This window comes from Cynocephalus volans, chromosome 8, assembly GCF_027409185.1.
Source record: "Cynocephalus volans isolate mCynVol1 chromosome 8, mCynVol1.pri, whole genome shotgun sequence".
NCBI classification, from domain to species: domain Eukaryota; kingdom Metazoa; phylum Chordata; class Mammalia; order Dermoptera; family Cynocephalidae; genus Cynocephalus; species Cynocephalus volans.
The window spans coordinates 11,907,739-11,931,548 of NC_084467.1; the positions used below are offsets into that span (position 1 = coordinate 11,907,739).

The following is a 23,810-nucleotide window of genomic DNA, read 5'->3' on the forward strand; positions in this document are numbered from 1 at the left end:
AGTCTGCCCCCGTTAACCGAGCCCCTCAACCCCGATGGTGTTCCTAGTACTTTCTCTCTAACGTTTCTAGTCCTGACATTTACCACAATCCTTCCTCCTCTGGACCCCCAGTATATGTGGCAGTCAGGGTCCACACAGAAATGCCACTTTTCTTAATAAAGTAAAGCCCCAGTGTCCAAAGTTCATGCTAGGTGGAGAAGATCCTGGGCAGGGCAGTGAGCAGGCCCTGAGCTGGGTGGTCCAGAGGCACCATTTCTCTGACACTGTGGCCCAAGGTGGCCCAGGGGCCCTTCCTGTGGCACAGGGCACAACGTGAGGGCCAGAACATGCAGATGAGACTTTACCAAAGGCTCAGGGAGAGAAAACGGGAATCCGAGACAGGAGGCCCTGACCCTCCGGAACATGGCCCACCTTGGGCGGCCCACCTGCGACTCCTCCACAAGGGGCCTCTCCTGGCAACCACGGCTGCAGGGGAGCCACAGAACTTCTATGTGTACGTGCTTCTGCTGTTCAGTTCTGGGAGGGAGCACGCACCATGTCGCTTATTGGATTCTCAGAAGGGTCTGTGAACCACCAAAAAAGACGGATGACCACCATTCTTAAAGGATTACTCCACAACACCCAGCCCAGGTCCCAAAGCCCTTCCATTTGCTACTGTCCAAGCCTTAAGGCAGTGTGACCAGGGCTCTGTCCCCACACACTGACATTCAGAGGCGCACAAGAGTTAAAGAATAATGCTAACTATTGGACAGATTTTAAAACCCCTTCAATAGCTGTTCACCACCGTCACCCCCAGCATCATTTCTCCTGCAGGGTGCCAGCCCCTTATCAAGGGCAGAGTCTGCCAGTCTGGGCCTGTCCTTGTGCACCCGGGCTACCCTCTCGCCTTCCCTCCTTCTGCACCCCAACACACATCTAATTTGAGGGCATGACCTGTGTCCCTTGCCCAAGGGCCAAGGTCCTTGTTTCGGCTCTTGAGGAGAGGTCATCCAGCAGGAAGACAGAGACTCCCCCAGATCTAGACTCAAGAGAGAGGACAAGCCCCAATCTCCACCACCCAGAGCCTTTCCACCCCACCCCCTTATCTCCAAGGCCCTGCTTCCTGTCCAACATTCTGCCCTTCCCCGGGCCAGTGACTCCAGGATAGGGCCCACAGTCCAGGAGGACCTGTCCATCCCACCCTGGGCAGTCATTCCTATAAGGATCCTCTGGTGGTAATGGCAGACCATCACTCACAGGCCCTCCACTACAGAACCAATACCTTGGGCAAGCTGGGACCCTCCCCTTGCCCATGAGACCCAAGGATGGCTTGCAGTGCCTCATGTCACCATGGCCTGCTCCTGGCAGGATGACCACAGATATGTCCTTAGGACATTCACCACTTTGCATCTTCGCTTCCTAGAACTCTCCCCCACACGCTGTAAACTCCTGTGTCTTGAGATCCTTTTGACTTACGTTGACTCAGTGGTCCTTTTGCTTCAGGGCTCTGCTTTAGTCCTTTAATAACCACATCTTGCCAGTGGACCAAAACCCAGGCCAAGGGCTGCCATGTTGGTAAATTCCCAGAGAAAGTTGGGCTTCTTTGCCTCTAACTTCTGATGGAATCCAAGACACCTTAGACTTGTCATTCTATAAGCCATGATTGCATGTCACTGTTCTATTTCATGAACCTTAATCTGAAAACACCAGCACCCATGAGGCACTCAATACAAGCTGCTTGAATTGAAGGAAAGGACCCTGACTTTAACAGATGTTTCTGTACACAAGTGTTCAACAAATGTCTGTTAAGTGCCTACTCTGTGCCAGGCACTGTACTAGGCTGCAGGGGTACAGAGATGAATACGATAGACATAGTTTATGGTCTAAGGCACCAAATGGCAGAGGCAGAGCATCTTCTCTCTCCAGACACCCTCGTTGATTACACAGTTTACTTGGGCTGACAGCCTCAATATTTATTTCACAGTCTGGTGCCAACTTAGCAATTATAGAAGAGTGCTCCCGGACGCAGACTTCTCACTGGATAATTGGCAGCAAGTGGCTCTTCTGAGGGCCTGAGCCTGTGTGTGCTGACCACGTGCATCGGTTGGGTCAGGCAGGCGTGCCTAAAAAGTAATTAAAACCTGCTGTTCTCTTTTCTTCTGTGGGTACCACCCCTTGCGGTGAGCGGTGAAGATTTTGATAGCATGTCATGACCGTTAGGGCGTGCAGACCCTTCTAAGTGATTTTTCCTGGACCCTGCGATGGAAATGCCACCCGCAGGCTGGCCAGCTCCCGGTGTCCCCGCTAACACTGTTGCCCTACCCTCCTTTGTGCTATATAGCTGGAGCATTTCAGAAGTCAGGTCATCAAGGCCACCTACGGGCGAGCAAAGCCATCCCAAGACAAACCCATCACCGACCAGCAGGTTAGTGTGGCTTTCCTGCCACGTGGCTCCCTCCCTCTCTCCCTCAGGGATCTGGATTCCAGACTCTGCGAGCATATGTTTCTGTTTTTGTTGGTGGCGCATATTTTTCACACTGTTGCTACACCATAAAGATTTGTTTTGATTTTATGGGATTTCCTAGCTTTTAAAGTAAAAGCCAGTTAAACTCCCTTGAAGTGTTTCTGTGAAAATCACAGTCAATCACTCAGGCTTCCTTCTGGTCGCCAGACACACAGCTTCACCTTCCTTAGCACCATGAGAAAAGGGCTCCCCCACCGTGGGCCCCGCGCCTGGCTTGTTCCTTCCGAAGAGGAAGGATGCCGACGGCAGTGACAATGGACCTTGGGTGATGATCATCCTGTTAGGCTTGCAGTTATTCTCTCCAGCCTGTGTCAAAGCACAGGTAGGAAAACACACCTGGGCTCCTCTCATCAGGCAGAGGAGAACCTGACCTGTGCCTGACCCACAGCATCGGGTCAGTGCTAGGAATCACTGCTACCGTGGAGAAGAATCTGGAACCAATGCAGGGCAATAGCACAGGCCTTTAGCTCTCAAGAATCCTCTCTGATCCCAGCAATCGTCGCCTGGTGGAACTTAAGTTGCTGCTCTCCGCTGCCCCTTCTGCCAAAGCCAGCCTGTATTTTTATATCGTTTCTTCTTTTTCGTTTCCTTGCCAGTTAATAGAGAAAATTGCGCAGGTCACTGAGGACAACATCAACTTCCAGCAGAAAAAGTGGACCCTGCAGAAGGAGAGCCAGCTCAGCAGTTCTAGGCAGGAGGAGATCGCGGGAAACATCGAGAAGCTGAGGACATCCTTAGATGGCTGCCAGGTGGCCCCTCGCGATGCATTTCACACATGTCCCCTTTGCCTGGTTTTTGTGCTTCTTACTGGGGAAATTGGCTTTTGCAGAGCAGATTGGGCAGAAAAGCTTTGCTTTTTTCTCCACCTGTTCTCTCGTTGGAGAAAAGAAAACAAAGGATTCAAAAAAAAAAAAAAACGCCTCCCAGGTGAACTTAGTGTGGCTGCTAAGAAAGGATGCCTGAGCATCTTCAGTTTCGGTACTGACTTTGGGAGGCCCCCAGCCCCAGCAACAACAGCAAAACAGTAACTCTTATGTTATTTCCAGAGAAACCAAAGAAATATTCCTGCTCTTTTTTTGCATTTTCTTTTTTTGGCCTAGCAAGGAAGGGGCTGTCACCCCTGTTGCCTTTGACTCTGGAGGAGCTGGGACTAGAGGGTCTGGCCGCACCCCCGCGGCCTTCTGCACTGGAACAGGGCTTATCAGAGCAGGCAGCTGCTTCTGCTTTCTCTGGAAATCAGCAGCTACTATGTGGGGAATATGTGTAAATGCTGGCTTGTCAGCACCCTCTCAAAAGAGGAAACCACATTTTCTGACCAACTTGGGTGTTGAACTCAGCAGGAATTTTGATGAACAGAAGTAGCCAAGTTTGGTTCTCATGTTAGCCAAATTATCGATGGCAGGTTGGCTTTGGGATTGCAGATACCTAAAAGTGGGTTCACTTTGACCACCAAAAGTCCAAATTAGAGTGCAAGAAAATAAAAGCTGCCAAAAAAAAAAAAAAAAATCGAATAAAACTGGGGCATCCCAGGGCGGCCAACAGGTGGCGCTGCCTGCGTCGTGGCAAAGCCAACAACGTGGTTCCTTGTGGGTCACGTCAGATGCTGTTTCTGGTTACAGGGGCTAGGCTCCTCAAGGTTTCCTCTTGTTTCAGGCTTGCATGAAAATGTCCTGCTGCAGCAGCGACCTGAAGAAGGAGGTGGAGCTTCTGCAGCAGCTCCAGATGAGCCCACCTGTTTCCGGGCTCCAGAAGGTGGTGCTGAACATCCTGAGCCACTCGCTGTCCTGGCTGGAGGAAACAGAGCAACTCCTCCAGGACCTCGGCATCCAGCTATCCAGCTCTGACAAAGGTTACTGGGACTTCTTTCTCACATAGTTGCATGACTCTAAAATATCACATTGAATCTCACCTTGATGGGACATCTGTTGAGGAAGACTTCGTGGGTATGTGGTCAAGCATTCCCTTCTCCAGCCTTACTTTGCTTCTCCACTTGAGAAGTGATTTTCCCTTAAAAAAAAAAAAATACACAAGTGGGACATGATCACTGAAGAAAAATGAAATGTGACAGAGGCCAAAGGAAAATTAAATCAAAATTTTGCTATATCCTATCTCTCAGCCATAACTACTGTTATATTTTGTAACTTCCAAGACATTGTGCATGAAAGTAGCTGTGTGGTTCTAGATAAGTTACTTACCTTCTCTATGCCTCAGTTTCCTCACCTGTAAAATGGGAATAATAAGGGGTACCTAACTCTTAGGGTTGTTGTAAGGGTTAAAATGCATTGATCGGTGTAAAGTACTTTGAATAGTACCTGGCACAGAGTAGGCATTACCTAACATTTATTGATCTTTTAATTTTACAAAAAATAGCATCGTATTACACCTAGTTTTCTTTAGTTTTGTTCCTAATGGCCCATCATCAGGAAGCCCCTTTCATGTCAGTACACACAGATCTACATCATCAATGTTATCACAGCAAGGAATTCCGTTGTGTAAGATATGCTGTCATTTACCCAGACAGTAACCTTTCGTGGGCATTCAAGTTGTTTCCAGTTTTCCATGCTCATAAGTCAGGCTGCAATGAACATCATTGCACATGTATCTGTTTATCTTATCTTTATTATCCTCAAAGTGGAAGGGTATAAACTTTCATTTAACAAAGATTTCTTGCATGCTTACAAGAGACCAGGTGGCGGGCAGAGAGATAGTGGAGTCAGAAACAGGTAGAATCCAGGTCATGAGTATATGAGCATTCACTGTAGAATCCTTCCAACTTTACCATAAGTTTGAAATTTTTCATAGTAAAATATTGGGGGGGGCGGTGGAACAGGCACTATCCCTGCCTCGCAGAGCTTATGGTCTCAGGGGAAGGCATGGCTTGGGCATTAAGCAAAAAATCACTCAAACATAAAACCTGCATAGTGACATTTTCAATGAAGAAGTGCAGGGCTTGACCAGGGCAAGGAGGGCAGGGCATCTGCAGGATGCATAGGAGTTGTTTGCCGGAGAGGAGAGGGGAGAGCACTCTGGGTGGAGGGAGCAGCCTGGTAGTGGGAGGAGCGTGGAGAACACGGTTGCTAAAAGAAATGGGGGTAGGGGGAGCAAGGGCAGGCCATTGAGAGAGGTCAGCAGGGGCTATGCGTGCAGGGCTTGCAGGGCCCTGGTAAGAAGCTCTGCTTTATCCTAAGAGCAGCGAGATGCCAGTGAAAGGTTTTAAGTAAGGAACTGATAGAGCAGGTTTGCATCTTGAGGCAGTCATCTTGGCCAAGAGACAGGTGGGCAGCCTGGAGCACCAGGAGCCCAGGGAGGAGGCTGTCATAAGAGAGGACAGTGGCCTGCACTAGGTCAGGCTGTGATGGAGGGAGAGAGAAGATTCAGGGACATGTCAGACGTAGTTGGCAGGCTTCAGTGGTGGAAGTGGGTATAACTGGAAGGGAAGTGACAGAGATAAAGGGATCTACATGACCTCTAGGTTTCTAGCGTGTGTGAAAGGACAGATGTGTATCCTTCACTAAAATCCAGAGTACGGAACACCGGATGAGGTCCAGGTTTGAGGGAGATGAGTGTGAGGTGCCTGCGAGACATGAAGGTGAGGTGTGCCCAGGGGGCAGCTGTTACCCTGGATGTCTAGCCTGGAGAGAGAGGGGTGTGTGCCACACAGCGGGTGCTTAAAAAATACCTGTGAGATGGATGGAAGGATGGATGGATGGATGATTTAGCCATAGGTGTGAATGATATTGTTTAGGAAGAAAGTGTTGAGTGCAAAGGAACAGAGCCCTGGGCCACACTTTAAGTGACTCCAACATTTTGAAGATGGTTACTACTCCTTGCCAAATCACCTCCAGAAAGGCTGCACTAATTTGGCATTTTTGCAGTAATGAATGAGAATAGAGAAGTGATTTTCAACTCTGGTGCTTCAACATCCCCAGCTGGGACATCTCCAAAGCAACCCAGAGGGTGGTATAAAGTTCTTTGAAAAAAAAAAAGCAAAAGCAGAAACAAGGTTAATTTTTACCTAAGTGCCTGCCCCTCATTGTATAGCATAGAGAGGAGGGGAGTGGCAAGCGGCAGGGCATAGGGATGAAGGGGGCGGGTGTTGCTTATGATGGTGAGGATGATGATGGTGGTAGTGATGATGCTGATGGTGAGGGTGATATTGTGATGAGGAGGAGGAGGATGGTGGTGATGGTGAAGATGATGGTGATGATGGTGGTGGTGTTGATGGTGAAGATGGTGGTGATGGTGGTGGTGATGGTGATGGTGATGATGGTGATGATGGTGATGGTGATGATGGTGATGATGATGGTGATGGTGATGGTGATGGTGGTGGTGATGGTGATGGTGATGATAGTGATGATGATGGTCGTGATGATAGTGATGGTGATGATAGTGATGGTGATAATAGTGATGGTGATGATAGTGATGGTGATAATAGTGATGGTGATGATAGTGATGGTGGTGATGGTGATGGTGCTGGTGATGATGGTGATGGTGGTGATGGTGATGATGGTGATGGTGGTAATGATGGTGATGATGGTGATGGTGATGATGGTGATGGTGATGGTAATGATGGTGATGATAGTGATGGTGATGATGGTGGTGGTGATGGTAATGATGGTGATGATGGTGATGATGGTGATGGTGATGGTGATGATGATGATAGTGGTGATGATAGTGATGATGATGGTCGTGATGATAGTGATGGTGATGATGGTGATGGTGATGGTGATGATGGTGATGATGGTGATGGTGATGGTGATGATGATGATGGTGGTGATGATAGTGATGATGATGGTCGTGATGATAGTGATGGTGATGATAGTGATGGTGATAATAGTGATGGTGATGATAGTGATGGTGATGGTGGTGATGGTGATGGTGATGGTGCTGGTGATGATGGTGATGGTGGTGATGGTGGTAAAGGTCATGGTGATGATGGCAGTGAAGGTGATGATAGTGATTATGGTGACAAGGGTAGTCACCACTCACTACTGAGCATTTATATCCTAGACACCATTCTCAGCATTTTACATACCTAATCTCAGTTCATCCTCCCAATAACACTATGAGGCAGATACCATTATCCTTATTTTAGAAATGAGGAAACTATGAGTCAGAAACCATTTTTATGATTATTCCACAAGGATAAGGTGACTCAACGTACTTCTTTACTGAGGCTGACAGGGGGTCCCCAGTCTGTTCATCACCATCCACAAACACTCCCAAGAGCCTCTGTGTTCACAATTCCTATGAGAAGGGTAGGACCCATAGATTATTTAGCTCCTCCTGGGTACTTATCACTGTGCTAGGTGTTTTTTATGCATTCTAGACTGTTATCCTGCCACCAACCCAATGAAGTAGCTACTAGTACTGTCTTTATTTTGAAGGTAAGGAAACTGAGGCTCGATAACATTAAAAACTTGCCAGGATCACACAGCTGGTATATAGTGGGGTCCTGACTCAAACTGAGAGCTTTGTGATCATAACACCTGTGTTTTTTCTGTGACCCCCCTAACCCCCCGCAAACCCACACGCATCCCCCCGCAAACGCACATGCATGCGCGCGCGCACACACACGCGCACACACACACACACACACACACACACACACACACACACACTGCTTCTAAAGATCCAGCAAGGTACCAGGTACATGCCCAATTCCTAGAGGACAGGCTCTGTCATTAACTTGGGCAGAAACAGAGCTAAGAGTTTTCCTTCCCTTAAGTAAAGCGCATCTAACTCCCACCATGAGCCATGACCAAGTAAAGCCTGTTAGCATTACAGTGTAATGGTCTGAGTTTGGGCTTTGGAGACAAACAGCCAGGGTGTGAATTTCTGCTTTGCACGTACTAGTTGTGTGGGCAAATTACCTTACATCTTTGAGCTTCCATTTACTTGCTTCTAAAATGGGCATGAAATCTCATTGGGTCCTTGTGAGGATTGAACGGTGTCATGCACACACACATCGTAGTGCCTGGTCACGGTGAGCCCTTAAGAAGTGGGAACTGCTATCATCGTCAGCCCCCAAAACTTGTTGATTTAATTTGGCCTCAATGTGAGTGGCAGCCGGACAGAGGTATGCATGGGCAGTGTGGCTTGATTGACTCACACCAAGGTGACTTTATCTGGAAGCCCTGCCCTTCTCCATTTGGCAGCACATGAGTTTACTTAGCTGTGAGCACTCCCTTGGGTTGAAGCCAACAGAACCCTTCGTAAGCCTCCTTCTCAGAGTCATAACAATGGGCCTCGTGTCCCAGCTGCCAAGTGGCAAAGCTGGGACCCAGTCCAAGTCCCTCTGACCTCATAACCCCTGATCTTAGCCACCACAATACCTGCCTTTTAGAACATCGTCCTAAGAGATAAAACACATGTGTAACAAGCTAGGTGCGTAAATCCTGAAATAAATCCCACAGGGGAATCCAGGTCACAAAAATGTAGAGGAAAACTACTTAAAATATTGTTGGGTGGCATCGTGAGCAGCTCAGAAGGTGCCCTCGAAGGTGCCCAGAGGCATCTAGGCCCTTGTAGGGCTCAAGGCTGTGTCACTACTGTCTGATTGGAAGGATTTGCTGTGTGGTCCAGCGGGGGAGATAGGAAACGTCTGAGGGGAACCTTGGAAGTTAGCTCCACCGTACTCCTGCCTGCTTTCTCAGGCCTCCTTTGATAAGGAAAAGAAAGGACCGTTTACATTGTTCTGTTCAAGCTCAGCTGTTTGTGTCTATTTCTGCAAGACTTTGTTACCAATAAAAGGCTTCCCTGCATACATGGAAAATTGCTCTTTCTCCAATATCCAAGATACATAGTATCTTTACATGAAAAAAAACCAAAAACCAAAAAACAAGCTGCAATACAGTGTACATAATGCGCTCCCATCTTTTGTGTTTTTAAAGTGTCAGTATCTGGTCAAAAGAAAAATCTGGAGAAAAAGCCACTGGGGTGGGATTGCATAGGGCCTTTACTTTCATTCAGTCACTCAACAACTTTTTTTTTTTTTGGTGGCTGGCCACTATAGGGACCGAATCCTGGACCTTGGTGTTATCAGCACCACGCTCTAACCAACACTGAGCTAACCGGCCAGTCCTATAACAACTATTTACTGAAGGCCTACTGTGTGCCACACACACAGTATGGAACACTGAGGTTACAGTGACAAACACTTTCCACATTATGGACTTCAGTAATGCTTAGATTTTCATAACAAACGCATGTAACTTTTGCAGCCAGAATATAATAAAGACTTGCTCCTTCCAAAGAGCAAACTCCCATTAGGATTCCAGTCCATTATCTAATCTAGAAACATGATCAAACACTCCCTCCCTGTTCAGCATCTGCAACTCCCTTCTCCCCTTAATCTACTCTTTGGATTCCACCCACGATTCGATCCTTCCTCTTTGGTTCCTGGGTCACAGGTTGCAGCTGAGCTAAGTACCAGACTCATCCCAACTTGTCCACCCCAAATCCCTGTACTCACCAGGTGCCATAGCCCATGCCAATGCCAGCCAGGCCATCTCGCCTCCCCTGCCATCTCAGTATCCTGGCAAGGCACCTCTCCCAATGCCTGCTTCATGTTAGCCAATCCAACCCTGTACTCTTAAGCCTCCAATCTCTTTTAAGAGAGAATGACAGCCCTGGGTCTGAATTCTGATTCTACCACTTACCAGCTCTGGAGCTTAACCTTGGTGAGCTTCTACGTTTCACCTGTAGATGTGAACACACTTCCTTGTTGGCTTATGTGGGGTGATTAGAAAATATGGATAAAACTCCTGGCACATAGCAGGTACATAATACTTGATAGCTATTATTATAATACACTGTATGATCGTTCTCGCCCTTCCATGCTAGGGATTCCCAGAAAGTTGCCTTGGTGGAGATGCTGGCCCCAGGCACGAGCACGTTCAGTTCCTTTCTCTCCTCTCTGTACACTGTATTTTCTTCCTTCCCTCCATCTTCCACCCCCACCTTCCAGATGGAGCCCTTTCCTCTCCCTTCTCTCTCCTTCCCAGGGGACCTTGTGCACAGATCCTGAGTGACATCTCCTTTCTTCAGCACCTACACTTTTCTCTCCCTCTTTGCTCATTCCCTTTGCCATCAAACATACACTTCAAGATGGCTCAACCAGCTTGAAATAGTAATTCTTCACTAGGGCCCACTGCTTCTTCCTCTCCTTTCCTGTGGCTCTTACTCCCGTCCCCACCTATTACCTTGAAGAGGTGTGTCACACCTCCATCTTCCTTGCCCGCTCCCTCCTGTGTCTCTGCCATGCGCAGTGACTGACATGCACCCTGCAGAGTTGACAGGCCCAGCGTCTTCCCCAGGCTGTGTTTCCCTGGCCTGCCCAACACTCTTGGTTCTCTGGCTTAAAACCCGCTCACCTCTTGGCTCTCCGGGGCCTGGTACCCCTGCCTCTCTTCTCATCTTTTACAATTGTTTTCAGCAGCCCCTGCACGAACTTCCGTCCCTAATGCAAGTGTTTCCTCCAACACAGCCTTTGGTCTTCCCGCCACTTGTCTCCTTTCTATCAAAGAAACTGTCCACTCCAGATGCTTCAGCGCCTCCCATGCAGTGATGTCCAGATGGACATCTCCGTGGGCCGTGCTGCCAGCAGCAGTGGTGCAGGTCGGGTCCCACATAGTGGAGCCCAGCCGAGGCAGCAGGTGGGGTCCCCAGCCCGGGCCACGTCCACCAGGTGCAAGAGTACTCTGTCCTAATTTACACAAAGACCCTGGATGGGCTGGGCTGGTCCAGCTCTCTGCTGACCACCTCTCCTTGGAGTCCTCCCAATACCTCAAATTCAGCACATCTGAAACAGCCTGGCGGCCCCTTCACCTCCCCAACCCCATCGCCACCCCAACCTGTCTCTCTCCTCTGACAGTGGGGCCACCATTCTACCCCTAAAAAAGGCTTTCTCTCTCTCATGCTTTCTTCTTAGGCCCGCTTCTCCCACCCTAGCTTAGAACATCAGCACCGAATACCTGGGTGTCCCTTGGCCTCTTAACAGAGCTCCCTGCTCTAACTCAGAGGGGATTTTACCACTCGGGGGACATCTGGCAATGTCCAGAGACATTTTCGATTGTCATAACTGGGGTGAGGGAGTGGGGGCATTCCTGGCATCTGGTGGGTAGAGGCCAGGGAGGCTGTTAAACATCCTGCAATGCATGAGACACTCCCCCGCAGCAAAGAATCATCTGGCCAGACATATCAGTAGTGCTGCAGTGAAGAAACCCTGCTAGCTCATTCCTTTCTAATTCATCCCAGTTATTTATCTGAAAAGCTACTCTTCACCAAGCCAGTTCCCTGCTCCTTCAGCAGCTGGAATAACAGTGATTCAGCCCCTGGAGTCACACCAACTTGAGCCCAAGTCTGGCTCAGCCACTGGCCAGTGGTGTGGCATTCTGCGGCCACAGGTCTCAAAGCCCCTCCCCCCTGCCTTGTCTACAAAATGGGACAATGTTGGGACAATACAGTGGAGTCATGCATTAATTGCTTAGCGAGGGCCGGGTACACGGGACACACTCAATACATGTCAGTGACGTTTCCGTCACATTTACACTTTTTAGGCCACTGTTCTGAGCCCATCACAAACTGACCTCACCCTTCCATCCCAGCCACACCTTCTACGTTCTCCCCTGTCATCTGCTCCAGCCCGGTCAGGCTCAGCCCCTCCCAGGACATGCATTTCCCTAATCCCCGCCTGCCTCTATCCCCATATTAGTTTCCTGTGGCTACTACACAGATGACCACAAATTTAGTGTCTTAAAACAACACATTTCTTCTCTCACAGTCCCAGAGGCCAAAAGCCCAAATGCAGTCTCACCAGTCTATGGTCAAAGTGTCAGCAGAGCTGCTTCCTTCTGGAGGCTCTGGGGGAGAATCCGTGTCCTGGCCTTTTCCAGCTTCTACAGCTTTATTTGTTGCATTCCTCGGCTCATGGCTTCTTCCTCCATTTTCAAAGCCAGCAATGTAGCACCTGCAGACCTCTCTGTTCCCATCATAACACCGTCTCCTCTGTCTGTCTGCAGTCAAATTTCCCTCTGTCTCCTTTTATAAGAACCCATGTGATTATATTGGGCCCACTCAGATAATTCAGGATAATCCCCCCATCTCAAAATCCTTAATTTAATGACATCTACAAAGTCCCTTTTCCCCTGTAAAGTAATACCCACAGGTTCCAGGGATGAGGACCTGGATGTCGTTGCAGGTCGTCATTCAGCCTACTGTATCGCCTATTCTTAAACGCCCTCCCCTCCAACTCTCTGAATCCTGCCTACCCAACAACGCCTGTACCTAGTGGCTCCTCGACCAAGTAGCCTTCCTTGATTACTCTAGGTGAATGATCTCTCCATCCTCTGAGACCCCCAGCTAGCCCTGTCCTCCAGCAGTTGCTGACATGCTGCCTGGGGTCACTGCGTGTTTCCTAGCAGGCATTTAGACCTTGTCTCTCAGACTGAGCCATTAGCCCCTGGGCCACATGGCTTCGTACCGTCCCCCACACTCAGCACAGTGCTTCGGACGCAGTTGACATTTGGTACATAGGTATCTGGTTTATGGATTTTTATTATCCACCTCCAAAAACAAACTTGGATTTGAGCCCAACCATGGCTCCTCAGCTAACAACACAAGTTGGGTGGCAGCTCATGTCTTCTTGGTGGGGGGATGACACCGCTTCATCCACCTGTCTGCAAGCTTTGTTGAGACGTTATTTGGAAAGCAAAGGGGTTGAATTGAATTGATACTTACCGTCTTACTGCTTCTCTTTTTTAAGGGTTCTCTTTGTATCTCATATATCTTCTGGAACATTATAAAAAAATTATGAGCCAGACCCAGGAACTTCAGGTAATTCTCTTATGTTCTTTTTGTCAAAGTTGTTCCCAGCTCCTCCTGGGCGTTTATGAAGCACAGTACACTTGAAACCCTTTTTTCCCCTCTATCAGCTAGTCAGCTCACATCCTCCAATAGGAGAAATGATTTCTCCATTTGCACACAAAGAGATTCAGACAGGGTGGCTGAGATCTCCCAGGAGTGTAAGGGCAAAGACAGGGACTGTCCCCTGTCTGGCCTCCTGGGCTAATCAAGCTAGCCTGGGTGTGTTCCCATAGAAACCGCAGGGGTACACGAGAAAGCAAATCAGATCGTGTTGTGCTTTTCAGTCCTCTGCTTGTGTTACATCTGCTAACATTCCACTGGCCAAAGCAAGTCACTGGCTGAGCTCATTGACAGGGGCTGGGGTATGGGTGGGTACTACAAGTTACATAGCCAAAGACACAGACAGAGGCAGCGTGAAGAATTGGGACCACCATTCCAATCAATCGTAGAGACCTGAGTCCAGAGGTTAGCAAACTTTTTCTGTAAAGGGCTAGACAGTAAATAATTTAGACTTTGCAGACCACATGGCTCTGTCACACCTATTTCACTCTGCTGTCATAGAACAAAAGCAGCCACCAACAATATGTCAATTAATGGGCATGGTAGGTGTGGCTCCCTTCCAATAAAACTTTATTTATAAAGACAGGAGGTGGACCAGATTTGGCCTGTGGACTGTGGTTTGTCAGCCCCTAGTCTAGTCCACCCTCCTTGCTTTACAGATATGGACAATGAAGTCCACAGAGGTTAGTGACTACTGCCATGTCACAGCTAATGGGTGAGAGAAACAAGACAAAAGCTCAGGCCTTCTGACTCCCTCACACCCCAGCAAATAATCACTGTTAATTCGAGCCACCGTTTGTCGCACGCCTACTCTGTGCTGAGCACTGTGCTAAAAGCTTTGCATGTTATCTCATTTAATCTTTACAATCCTGAGAGGTAGATACTATTACTAACCTCATTTTCTAAAGAAGGAGGCACCTTCAAACAATTAGATCTGGGATTCTAGCTAGATCCAGAATATGAATTCTTTTTTCTAATTTTATTTACATTTATTTTTGTGGAGTAATGTGTTCTTTTAATACATGCATTTACTGCACAATGGGAATCTGAACTCTTAACCACTGCATTCTGCTGTTTCCTTACCAGCAGTAACTAAGCTAAGTATAGTTTGTCTTTAAGAAAGTTTTGTGCAAATCTTTGTCCCCTGAAAGGTAGACAGTCTATAAAGAGATGTGGAGATGACTCCTTCGTTAATCCTGGCCCCTATAGGCTTCGGTTTCTTTTTCTCTCACTTCAGATCAAGATCAACAGTTCTCAGGAAACGCAGCAGTCTTTGCTGCAAGAAAAGCTGCAGGAGCATCAGGCAGAGAAGGAGAAGCTGCAGGGGGAGAAGCTAGAGCAAGAAGAGAAGCTGAAAGCCAGCATCAGGCAACTGATGGAAGAGAAGGCGGTAGGGTGGTCCCTGTCATTTTCTTTACTACTGGAAACTGATTAAATGGGCTTCTCTGTGGGATACTGAGGGCATGTGCTTAGATGGAGAAATCTCCTTGTTTGGCGCTGTGGACTACATCAATTAAACTGGGTGAATTTTGGAGGATTGAACAAGAAGCTTGATTTCTAAAACTCACAGCAAAATCCACTTGAAAAGGCAGGATTATAGAAATTCAGGGAAATGCTACCTTATTTGTTCACATATTGCAGATGATTTTATAAATCCAAGTCATTACTGCAGGTCCTGGTTTGTCACTGACAGACCGTTTCTAAGTGTGTGCAAGATCAACTTCAGATTATTTCAGCCTTTTGCTTTCTCTTTATACATTATCAGGGAAAGTAAATGGCCAAAATCACTCCTTACTTTCCTAGAAACCAGAACAATTAGAAAGACTTACAGCACCTTACAGCGGTGCCTCTCAAACTCTAAGGTGCCTGTGAATCATCTGGGGATCTTGTTAAAATGCAGATTCTGACTCAGTGAGTCTGGGTGGGAGCCTGAGATCCTACATTTCTAACAAGCTCCCAGATGGTGCTGATGCTATGAGTTTGCAGACCACATTTTCTCAGAGCAAAGTCTTAGAGGAAGAGTTTCCCAAAGTTGCCTGCTGAGAAACACCTAGATGCTTTGTTAAAAATACGGATTCTTGGTCCCCACCGCAGACCCATCGAATCAGAATCTCTAGCGAAGTCCGTGAAACTGCATGTGATATGCCAATTCTCATCATGGCCCTGGAGCTGGCTCTTTCTGGTATTCAGGGAACTGCTGTGAATTTTACTACCTTCATTATCATCATCCTACGTTGTGGCTCATGACTTTGGCTGCACTTCTGTCATTTAAGAGGTTTAAAGATACCAATGGCTTGCACCGATCCCCCCACCCCCCAGGTTCTGATCTAATCGGGGTGACAGTATGGATTTGTAAATGCTCCTGGGTGAATCCAGTGTGCAGCTCAGTCGAGACCACAGTTGTGGGAGGTCGTGCAGCAGCATTTGCCTGGCGCCCCTCCTCCCACCACCCTAAGACAGCAGCCTTAAGGTCCTCGGGACCCCAGCTCCTCATCAGCATCTCCTTTCCTCCCCCACAGAAGACCAGGCCCACTGCCTTCTCCACTTCATCAGCTCCAGTGGCTCAGTGACTGGGACCAACCCTCTTTGTCACACACACCTGCTCTCCAGACCTCTCTGCACTTTGGCCTTTTTCACTTTCATCCTCAAATTCGTGTCAGGTCACCTCAAGATGTCCCTCTCTCCCTCCTCCTCCTCTTCTTCTCTTTGCCTCTTTCTCTGCCTTTCTGCCTTTTGTGAAATAAAAGCTTAAACAGGAAGAACCATCTGTCCAAAATCACATATGACCCACGTAAAGGTGGTATTAATGATGGCCATACATCGAGGCAGGGACATTTTGAAGAACACTCTGAAATAGAAAAAGAAGCCAGTACCTTCCCGTGGAGAGCCAAATAAAACCAGAAAGAACCTAGAAATCTTGCAGCTCTGCACAGCACTCTGCACCTGCTTCCTTGCTCTTCTCTTCACTGTGGGTGATCTCTCTTCTGGTGGCTGTGCTGCTCCAGCCCCACTGTGTCAGACACCACTTTGGGCACAAGCCTGCACCTCCCAGACGTTCCTGACAGAGCTGTCCCAAGGGCTGGCCTTGAACCCCCTGTTAAACACAAACCTCAGGGCACCCCATGCCCTGCACAGGGAGAAGGTGACATCAGGCCCCTCCCCAGACAGAATATGACACTGCTGGTGTTCGTCACTGTTCCCATCGAGGCCACCCTGCCTCAGACACTTAACATTGACTGGCTTGACCTTGGGGACTCACCTGGAAGTAACTTCTCAGACTTCAGTGCCGGGCGCCCTGATATTAAGTGAATCTTCCTTATGCCATTTGATGCTCTTGCCCCACCCTTTCTGAAAATACCTGTGTCCAAGCTCATTAATTAGGCTCCCTCTCAAGAATCCTGGCTGGTTTGAGGACTTTGTTTCCATGGTTAAAAAAAAAAAAAAAAAAAAAAGGTTCCAGGTGCCTTTGTCGATGGCGCATTCTTTGTTTTATTACAAATTGTTAGCAACATCCACTTGATTTGTGCACACCCTAATGCTTTAGATCAGGGGTCAGCAAACTTCCACAAAGAGCCAAATAGTAAACATTTTCAGTTTTGCAGGCCGTACGATCTCTGTCATGACTGCTCAGCTCTGTTGTTGTGCAAAAGCAGCCACAGGTAATACACCAACAGTGAGCATGGAGTGTTCCAATAATACTTTATTTATAAAAAATAGGCAGCAGGCCCGATTTGGTCTCTAGGCCATAGTTGACCAACCCCTGGTATAGAACACAGGCTTTAGAATTAAATGGGCCAGGGTTTAAATCCCCGCTCACATGATTTACTGGTAAATTGGGCAGGTTCCTTATATCTCTAAGCCTGTTTCCTCCTCTGCAAAGTGGGGAAGAAGGGTTGTCACTGTGCCAAGAATTTCATGTCCATCATCCATCTACTCCTCCCATCCACCCAGCGCAGGAAGCATTGTTACAGTCCCCATTGTACAGATAGGGAAACTGAGGCCTCTACAGCTTCTCAGTTACCCAGGAAGGATCACTAGGAGCTCTAATCTGGGCCTGCTGACTCCAGAGCCCACCTCTGAGCTCCTGGGCTGTGCTGCCCACAGTCTCCCCATGGGGCTGTGGTTAGGAGTGAAGAGGTGAGCCACGCAGAGCCTGGCACCGAATCCAAAGTGCTGCCATGGTGACCATGTCTGTTAAACAATGGTCATTGACTTTCAGGCTCTGGAGGAAAGCGTTACTCAAGAGAAAAACAGAGCAAAGGAAGCGTTAGAGGAAGAACAGAAGAGAGCCCATGAGCTGGAGAATCGCTTAGCCCGCCAGAAAAAGGTATGCAGCTCGAGGGACAGAGTCGGCCTGACCCGAATCAAGGCCACACAGCCAGGAAGGATGAGTTGGGGGCTCTAATCTGGGCCTGCCGACTCCAGAGCCCACCTCTGATCTGGGAGGTGCTGCCCACGGTCTCCCCAGGGCGGGTGTAGTTAGAAGTGAAGAGAGAAGCCACTCAGTGCCAGCCACAGAGTCCATATTCCTGCCATGGTGACCGCGTCTGTTAAACAACAGTCATTGACTTTCAGGCTCTGGAGGAAAGCGTTACTCGAGAGAAAAGCAAAATGAAGGAAGCGTTAGAGGAAGAGCAGACCAGAGCTCAGGAGCTGGAGAGCCGCTTAGCCCGTCAGAAGGAGGTACGCTGCTCGGGGGGACAGGAGCCAATTGAGCCCAAATGTGGCTTGCAGGCCATCTGGAAGTAAGTTCAGAACCCCAGGGGATAGGGGAGAGTGGGGTGGATCTTTCCTAGTGTAATTTGTCCTTGGGTGGGCTCAGCTACTTTGGGAAGCATGGGGGACTCAGGGAGGGAATACTGGAGTTGTAGCCTTGACAACCAGTGGGGAAAAAATTGCAAACAGCATAAAACACAGTCAGAGAGAGGGCTTGGGAGTCAAGCTAGGACTGGGGACACAGGCATCTTCTGCATGGAGGTTGTGTTCCAAAGCATAGAAGTAGGGGTATGACAGTCGTGGGACTTCAGGGCTGTACGAATCCTCCAACAATGTCCTAAAATCATCCAGCCTTCAGCTGTACCACCAAGGAATTTTCTAAAGCCCAGGATGGTTCATCCCAGTGTTGATGCTTTGCACCAGCAGAAAAATTTTCCTTTAGGTTGAGTTGGGTCAAAGCATTTTTCTTCCTGGAAGGGTATCGATCCTCTATCCATCCCTGTGCTCCTGCAAGACATGTCCATTTCCTCTTCCACATAATAACTTAGATATTTGAAAACAGAGGTTCCCTACATCTGCCCTTATTCAGGCCCAATTCCCATACCCAACAACCCACTTCAGGCCTTCCAAATAAATGTGAAATTCCCACAATGTTACTGCTCTTCTGATTTGTTTGAGACTCGTATAGGAACAGCAGCATGTTAGAATTTTTTAAACTACTTTTCACTGCAAAATATACAATACCTCAGCTGTATTGTAGATTAAATACTTTTTGCTGGTTGATCTGGGGCCCTAACCACCCATTATAATGGAAACCATGTTCCAAGTTCCAAACACCTGTTTAAATACCACCCATTTGAAAGCTGAGGTGCCCTTTCTTGCAGTGACTAGAAACAGGGGCCAGGCCAGCCATTTGTATCCTTCAGTGATTTGCATTAAGCCATTTAGCTGAATAGCTTATCAGCAAGAAACTTCCTAGATCAAATTCCTTGATTAGGAATTGTAACTAACAGTTTTTCCCTACATCCGACCAGAGCATTATTTGCAAGGCTCAGCCCCTCCCCCCCCACTAGAAATTGGCTTATCGTGGCTCATTAATTCAGGACACTGCCCTCCTCTCAAAACCAGATTCTCCTGAAGAGATTTATTTCAGTAATAGGAAATTCCATTATTAATGAGATTCTTTTTTTAATCAGTGAAGTTGCCTAGTCCAGTGATAGGAAGTCTGGCTGCCCCCTCAGCTCGCTCATTCCCTACTGAGGGCCCCTATATGTGGGCTGTGTGCTTTCCTCTGTGCAGGATTCAAATCCTGGCCTCACCACTGACTAACTGTATGGGGCCTCCCCGACTTCCTGTTCCTCAGTTTCCGCGTCAATAAACTGGGGCCACTAACAGCACTTCTCTGATGGGATTGCTAGGAGAGGAAAGGTCATACTGGGAGTGCCGTGCTGGCCAGGGGTTCTGGGGGGTAATAGAGGCCCCCAGCATTTCCGCTAATTTCATTATGATTCTCATCATGATTAGCAATCTCCCCCCTAAATGTGCAGGCAACCAAAAGGACTGGTCGTTGACTTTCAGGTTCTGGAGAGCAGCATTGCCCATGAGAAAAGAAAAGCAAAGGAAGCCTTAGAGACAGAAAAGAGAAAAGTTCAAGATCTGGAGAACCACTTAACCCAGCAGAAGGAGGTATGAGCAGCAGAGGGAAGGGGGCCGCAGCAGCCAGAGCCTCTGGGAGGAGCTCTGGAACCAGACGTGCCCCGAGCCAGCGCGGCAGTGAGGTGGGCAGATGCCGGAGCAGCGCCTGCGTCTGCCACGTACTGGTTGTGTGACCTAGGGCAGGCCATCTAACCTCCTACCCCTCAGTGTCCTCATCTGTAAAATGGGAACAATGACAGTCCCTGCCTCAGAGGATGCAATGTCCCTACATATAAAGTACCTGCCCCTGCACAGAGAGGGTCCTCTGTAAGCTCTTGCTGCTTTGGCTCAGCTACCTAGGGGAGAAGGAAGAGGGATGGAAGACTGGGAGAGAGCCCTGGGTCATTGTCTGGGGCAGTCCCTCAGCTCATTATGGAAGATATTTATGAACCCACCCAGCATGGCCACAGGAGAAACTCTGCCTCCTGGCCCAGCCTGGTGGTGTAGCCTCTTAAGCAGACCCTGCCAGGACTGACCGATGGTAAGAGACACAACAGCACAGAGTGTGAGGGAGCAGGTGGGCCTGTAACAAGCCCACATGGTGGTCACACTACATAAGGGCCTGGGTCACTGCCTCTGGACAGATGACAAGAAGTGTGCCCTCAGGGACAGGGTGACATGGGGAGGTGAGAAGGGGTGTCCAAGTACCAGGCGCAGGCAGAGCTGGAGACCCCCTTCCACCCACCCACCCCCACTGGCCTGGGGACAGGGCCCACCTGGAGCAGCTCTGAAAGGCAGGCCTCAAAGCTAAGCCAGGAGGATGTCACTAAAGTAGCCCAAACATGGGTCACACCCTGGAAGATGGGAGCCTAGGGCCAGGGGGACATCACTCAGTGACCCCTGAGCTGGGCTCTGGGGACAGAGGTGGCACAGACACACATGTGCCGGCCCTCATGGAACTTCTAGATACAGAGCTGACAGCTCAGTGATTGTTTGATTCGGTTTCCTTTGTCTGTCCACGAATATTTGCTGAGCGCGCACTATGAGCCAGGCCCTGTTCCGGTGCCGGGGACAGGGACGCTGCAGTGAACAAGACAGACCAGGGCCAGGCTACCCTAGGGCTTCCGTCCTGTGGGGGGACACAGACAACCGTGTAGACAAGCACATGGGGACGACTCCAGAGTCACAAGCGCTAAGGGGAAGACGCAGGGCGCGGAGGGCAGGTAGAGAGTGGCCCACTGGCAGGGACAGCCTCTCTGAGGAGGGGACATGTGAGCAAGACCCAGAGGGGAGGAAGAGCCTGGGAACAGAGCGCCACCAGGTAAAGTGGCAAAATTGTGAAGAAGGGACCTGGGGCAGGGAGCAGGAGGTGGAATAAAATGAAAGCTGCTGCAAGATGGGAGACGAGCGGGGGGGACAGGGGGAGAAGTGGGAGGGCAACAGTGGGAGAGGCTCAGAAGGAGCAGGAGAGCTGGCTGGGCTACAGATGTCAATTCTGGGTCAAATCCCAGCTCTGTCCTAACATGCTGTGTGACCCTGGGCAAGCCCCTTGCCCTCTCTGTGCCCTCATCTGCAATGTGGGGGTAGGGGCAGAGCACCCTAGAGCTTTGGTGTGAGGAATCAATGCGTTCATGCTAGTGAAGCACCCGCCCTTGTGAGGTCAGAGTCCAGGTGCGGCAGGGAATTCACAGTGGGCACAACAGGGTGGGGCAATTGACAGCTTTAAACAAAGACCTTGACAGTGAGCCTATGCCAAGCCCATGAGGGAAGTGAGGTCAGAGTCCAGGTAGGTGAAGGAACACAGACATAGAGCAAGCCTTGATAAGGGGTGGGACCCAAGGTCTGGTCAACAGCTCTCCCCAGAGCATCCCTTATACATATGGGCCAGGAGTGGGGTCTGAGCTTCAAATATAAACATAAAAACATGTCTCCTGCTCCCAGGTAGGTTGTGTTCCTGAGGACAGGTTAAGGCAGGGCCAAGAAGCCAAGTTGCACAGTGGTTAGGGCAGGGGCACTGGTGTCCAAGCTTGCACCACCACTTCCCAGTGGTGTGACCTTGGAATGTTACTTGTCCTTCTACTGCCTCAGTTACAGCCTCTGTTTCCTCACCTGTAAAATGGGGATAACTGGGTGGACTCTGTCTGCAGGTTGCAGGTTGCCTGCACTAATGCATTCCGCACGCAGCGCCATCATTACAGTTTTCATCTGTAACATGCCAAGTGGCGCGTAATCAGAAAAGGGAAAGAGCCCTCCCCATGGGGCATACGGGAGGGAGCTGGTGGCCTCTTATGACAGGCACGACTTAGGCCTGCAGGCTGGAGCCGGGGCAGTGTTAAGCAGTCACCTGTGCATGGAGGAGAGGTCAAAGTCCAGGTGGGGTGGGGAGGATGGTGTGCAGAACAGGGCGGGGCAGACAGAGGGCCACATACGTTATGTTAAAACATTGGGAACATTGGGAAAGTTGTCTTTTCTCCAGAGCCACACGCATGCCTAAAGTCTCATTCTGCACCTCTAATTAAAACCTTCCCACCTCCCAGCATAGCATTCCCTGTAACAATTTTCAGCAGTTTTTCTTTTTACCAAGTATTACATGTTCACCAAAGAAAATTTGGAAGATACAGAGCAGTGAAAAGAAGAAAATACAAGTTGCCATCATCCCAATTCCCCCCAAATAACTTCTATTTACATTTTGGTACATACATATATATGTAAGATATTTTTCCTGTGAACTTTGTTTGTGTGGGGTGTGTAATTGCAAGCGTTCCAACAGCTGCAAATAGAGTTTCTCAGCCCTGATCTTGCTGTTTACCTTGCGGAGCTTGGGTAGGTGAGTCCAGGCCTCCAATGCCCTCCCCATCACCGGGGCTGTAGAGTATGTGTTCTCAGTTCCACACTGTCCTGGACATAAATTTTTGAAAACCTGACCTTTGTAGCCTGGAAGAGACTGTGTCCTTCTTTGAAGCCACAGGCATCAGGCCTGTGGGCACAGGAGGCATCTCCCTGGGTGTCTCTCCTGCCCCACTTCCCAAAAAAGCCAGGTACTTCCCAACAAGGGCCTGCATTGGTGCCAACACATGCCGGTGTAGTCATTAGCTCAGTGTCAAATGACATGAGCCAAACACTCATGGCCTGTCACTTCCTGAACACCATCCCCAAGATCCTGAATGAGGAGTCACTCTCTTTTATGCACATGACTCACCGAGATACAGCTCCTGGGTTCTCACAGCGGGCATGCCAGGTTCTCACTTCTCTCCCCAGTGGGCACCCTGTTCCTTGAGCTCTTGCTGCCAATCCCTGACTCACTGGTCCCACCGGTGCCTCGTCCTGGCTTCCCTCTGAGATGTCATCTCCCTTCCTCTCTCTGATGCACACACCCTGAAACCACTTGTCTTTGACTTCCAGATCTCAGAGAGCAGCCTCGCCTACGAGAAACACAAAGCCAAGGAAGCCATAGAGAAGGAGAAGAGAAAGGTGCAGGACCTGGAGAACCTCTTAACCAAGCAGAAGGAGGTATGAGTCTCAAAGGCCAGAGCAGCCTGGCATGGGGAGAGCAGGGTTCTGGCACCAGGCAGTCTGTCTTCAAATCCCACCTCTGCCCCTCCCTGGCTGTGGGACTTTAGGGAAGTTATTTACCATCTCTGCCCGGTTTCCCACTTGTGAAATACAGATGATACCGGTAGATCAACCTCGTTGAGTTGTGAGGCGTGACTGCTAACATACACAGAGAACACAGAGACAAGCACCTGGCGCCCACTCTGTGCACCGTGGGCATGGGCTGCTCATATTCTTATGACAAGTTCATGGCTCAGAAGTGAAGGGGCAGGATCCGAACCCAGGACTATCTGGCTCCAGAACCCTGCGTCTGCACCCCTCTCTCTCTGCTGTACTTCAGCTTTGTGTAGGCTCAGCTGCCTGGGGTAAAATGGCATGAGTGCCTGGATTTCTGATCACTTTGATGTCAGTTTTCCCACCAGGACTTGTCATCATAATTATCGTCACCTTCATAATCAAAATGCATTTGCTAGGAGTG

At 49.1% G+C, this 23,810-nt stretch overlaps 1 protein-coding gene across 3 annotated transcripts in view; it reads left to right on the forward strand.

The window, feature by feature from the left end:
• The window catches only part of FHAD1 (forkhead associated phosphopeptide binding domain 1), a 124,507-nt gene that overhangs the window by 67,349 nt on the left and 33,348 nt on the right, over positions 1-23,810 (forward strand). For 2 of the 3 annotated variants that reach the window (XM_063106531.1, XM_063106532.1), the window contains exons 11-19: positions 2,321-2,404; positions 3,100-3,252; positions 4,157-4,352; positions 13,269-13,339; positions 14,667-14,819; positions 17,649-17,756; positions 18,005-18,112; positions 19,724-19,831; positions 23,183-23,290. In XM_063106531.1, coding sequence (XP_062962601.1) covers positions 2,321-2,404; positions 3,100-3,252; positions 4,157-4,352; positions 13,269-13,339; positions 14,667-14,819; positions 17,649-17,756; positions 18,005-18,112; positions 19,724-19,831; positions 23,183-23,290 — 1,089 coding nt within the window. Of the gene's footprint in view, positions 1-2,320; positions 2,405-3,099; positions 3,253-4,156; positions 4,353-13,268; positions 13,340-14,666; positions 14,825-17,648; positions 17,757-18,004; positions 18,113-19,723; positions 19,832-23,182; positions 23,291-23,810 lie in introns of all 3 variants that reach the window. The other variant, XM_063106533.1, reaches the window with a different exon arrangement.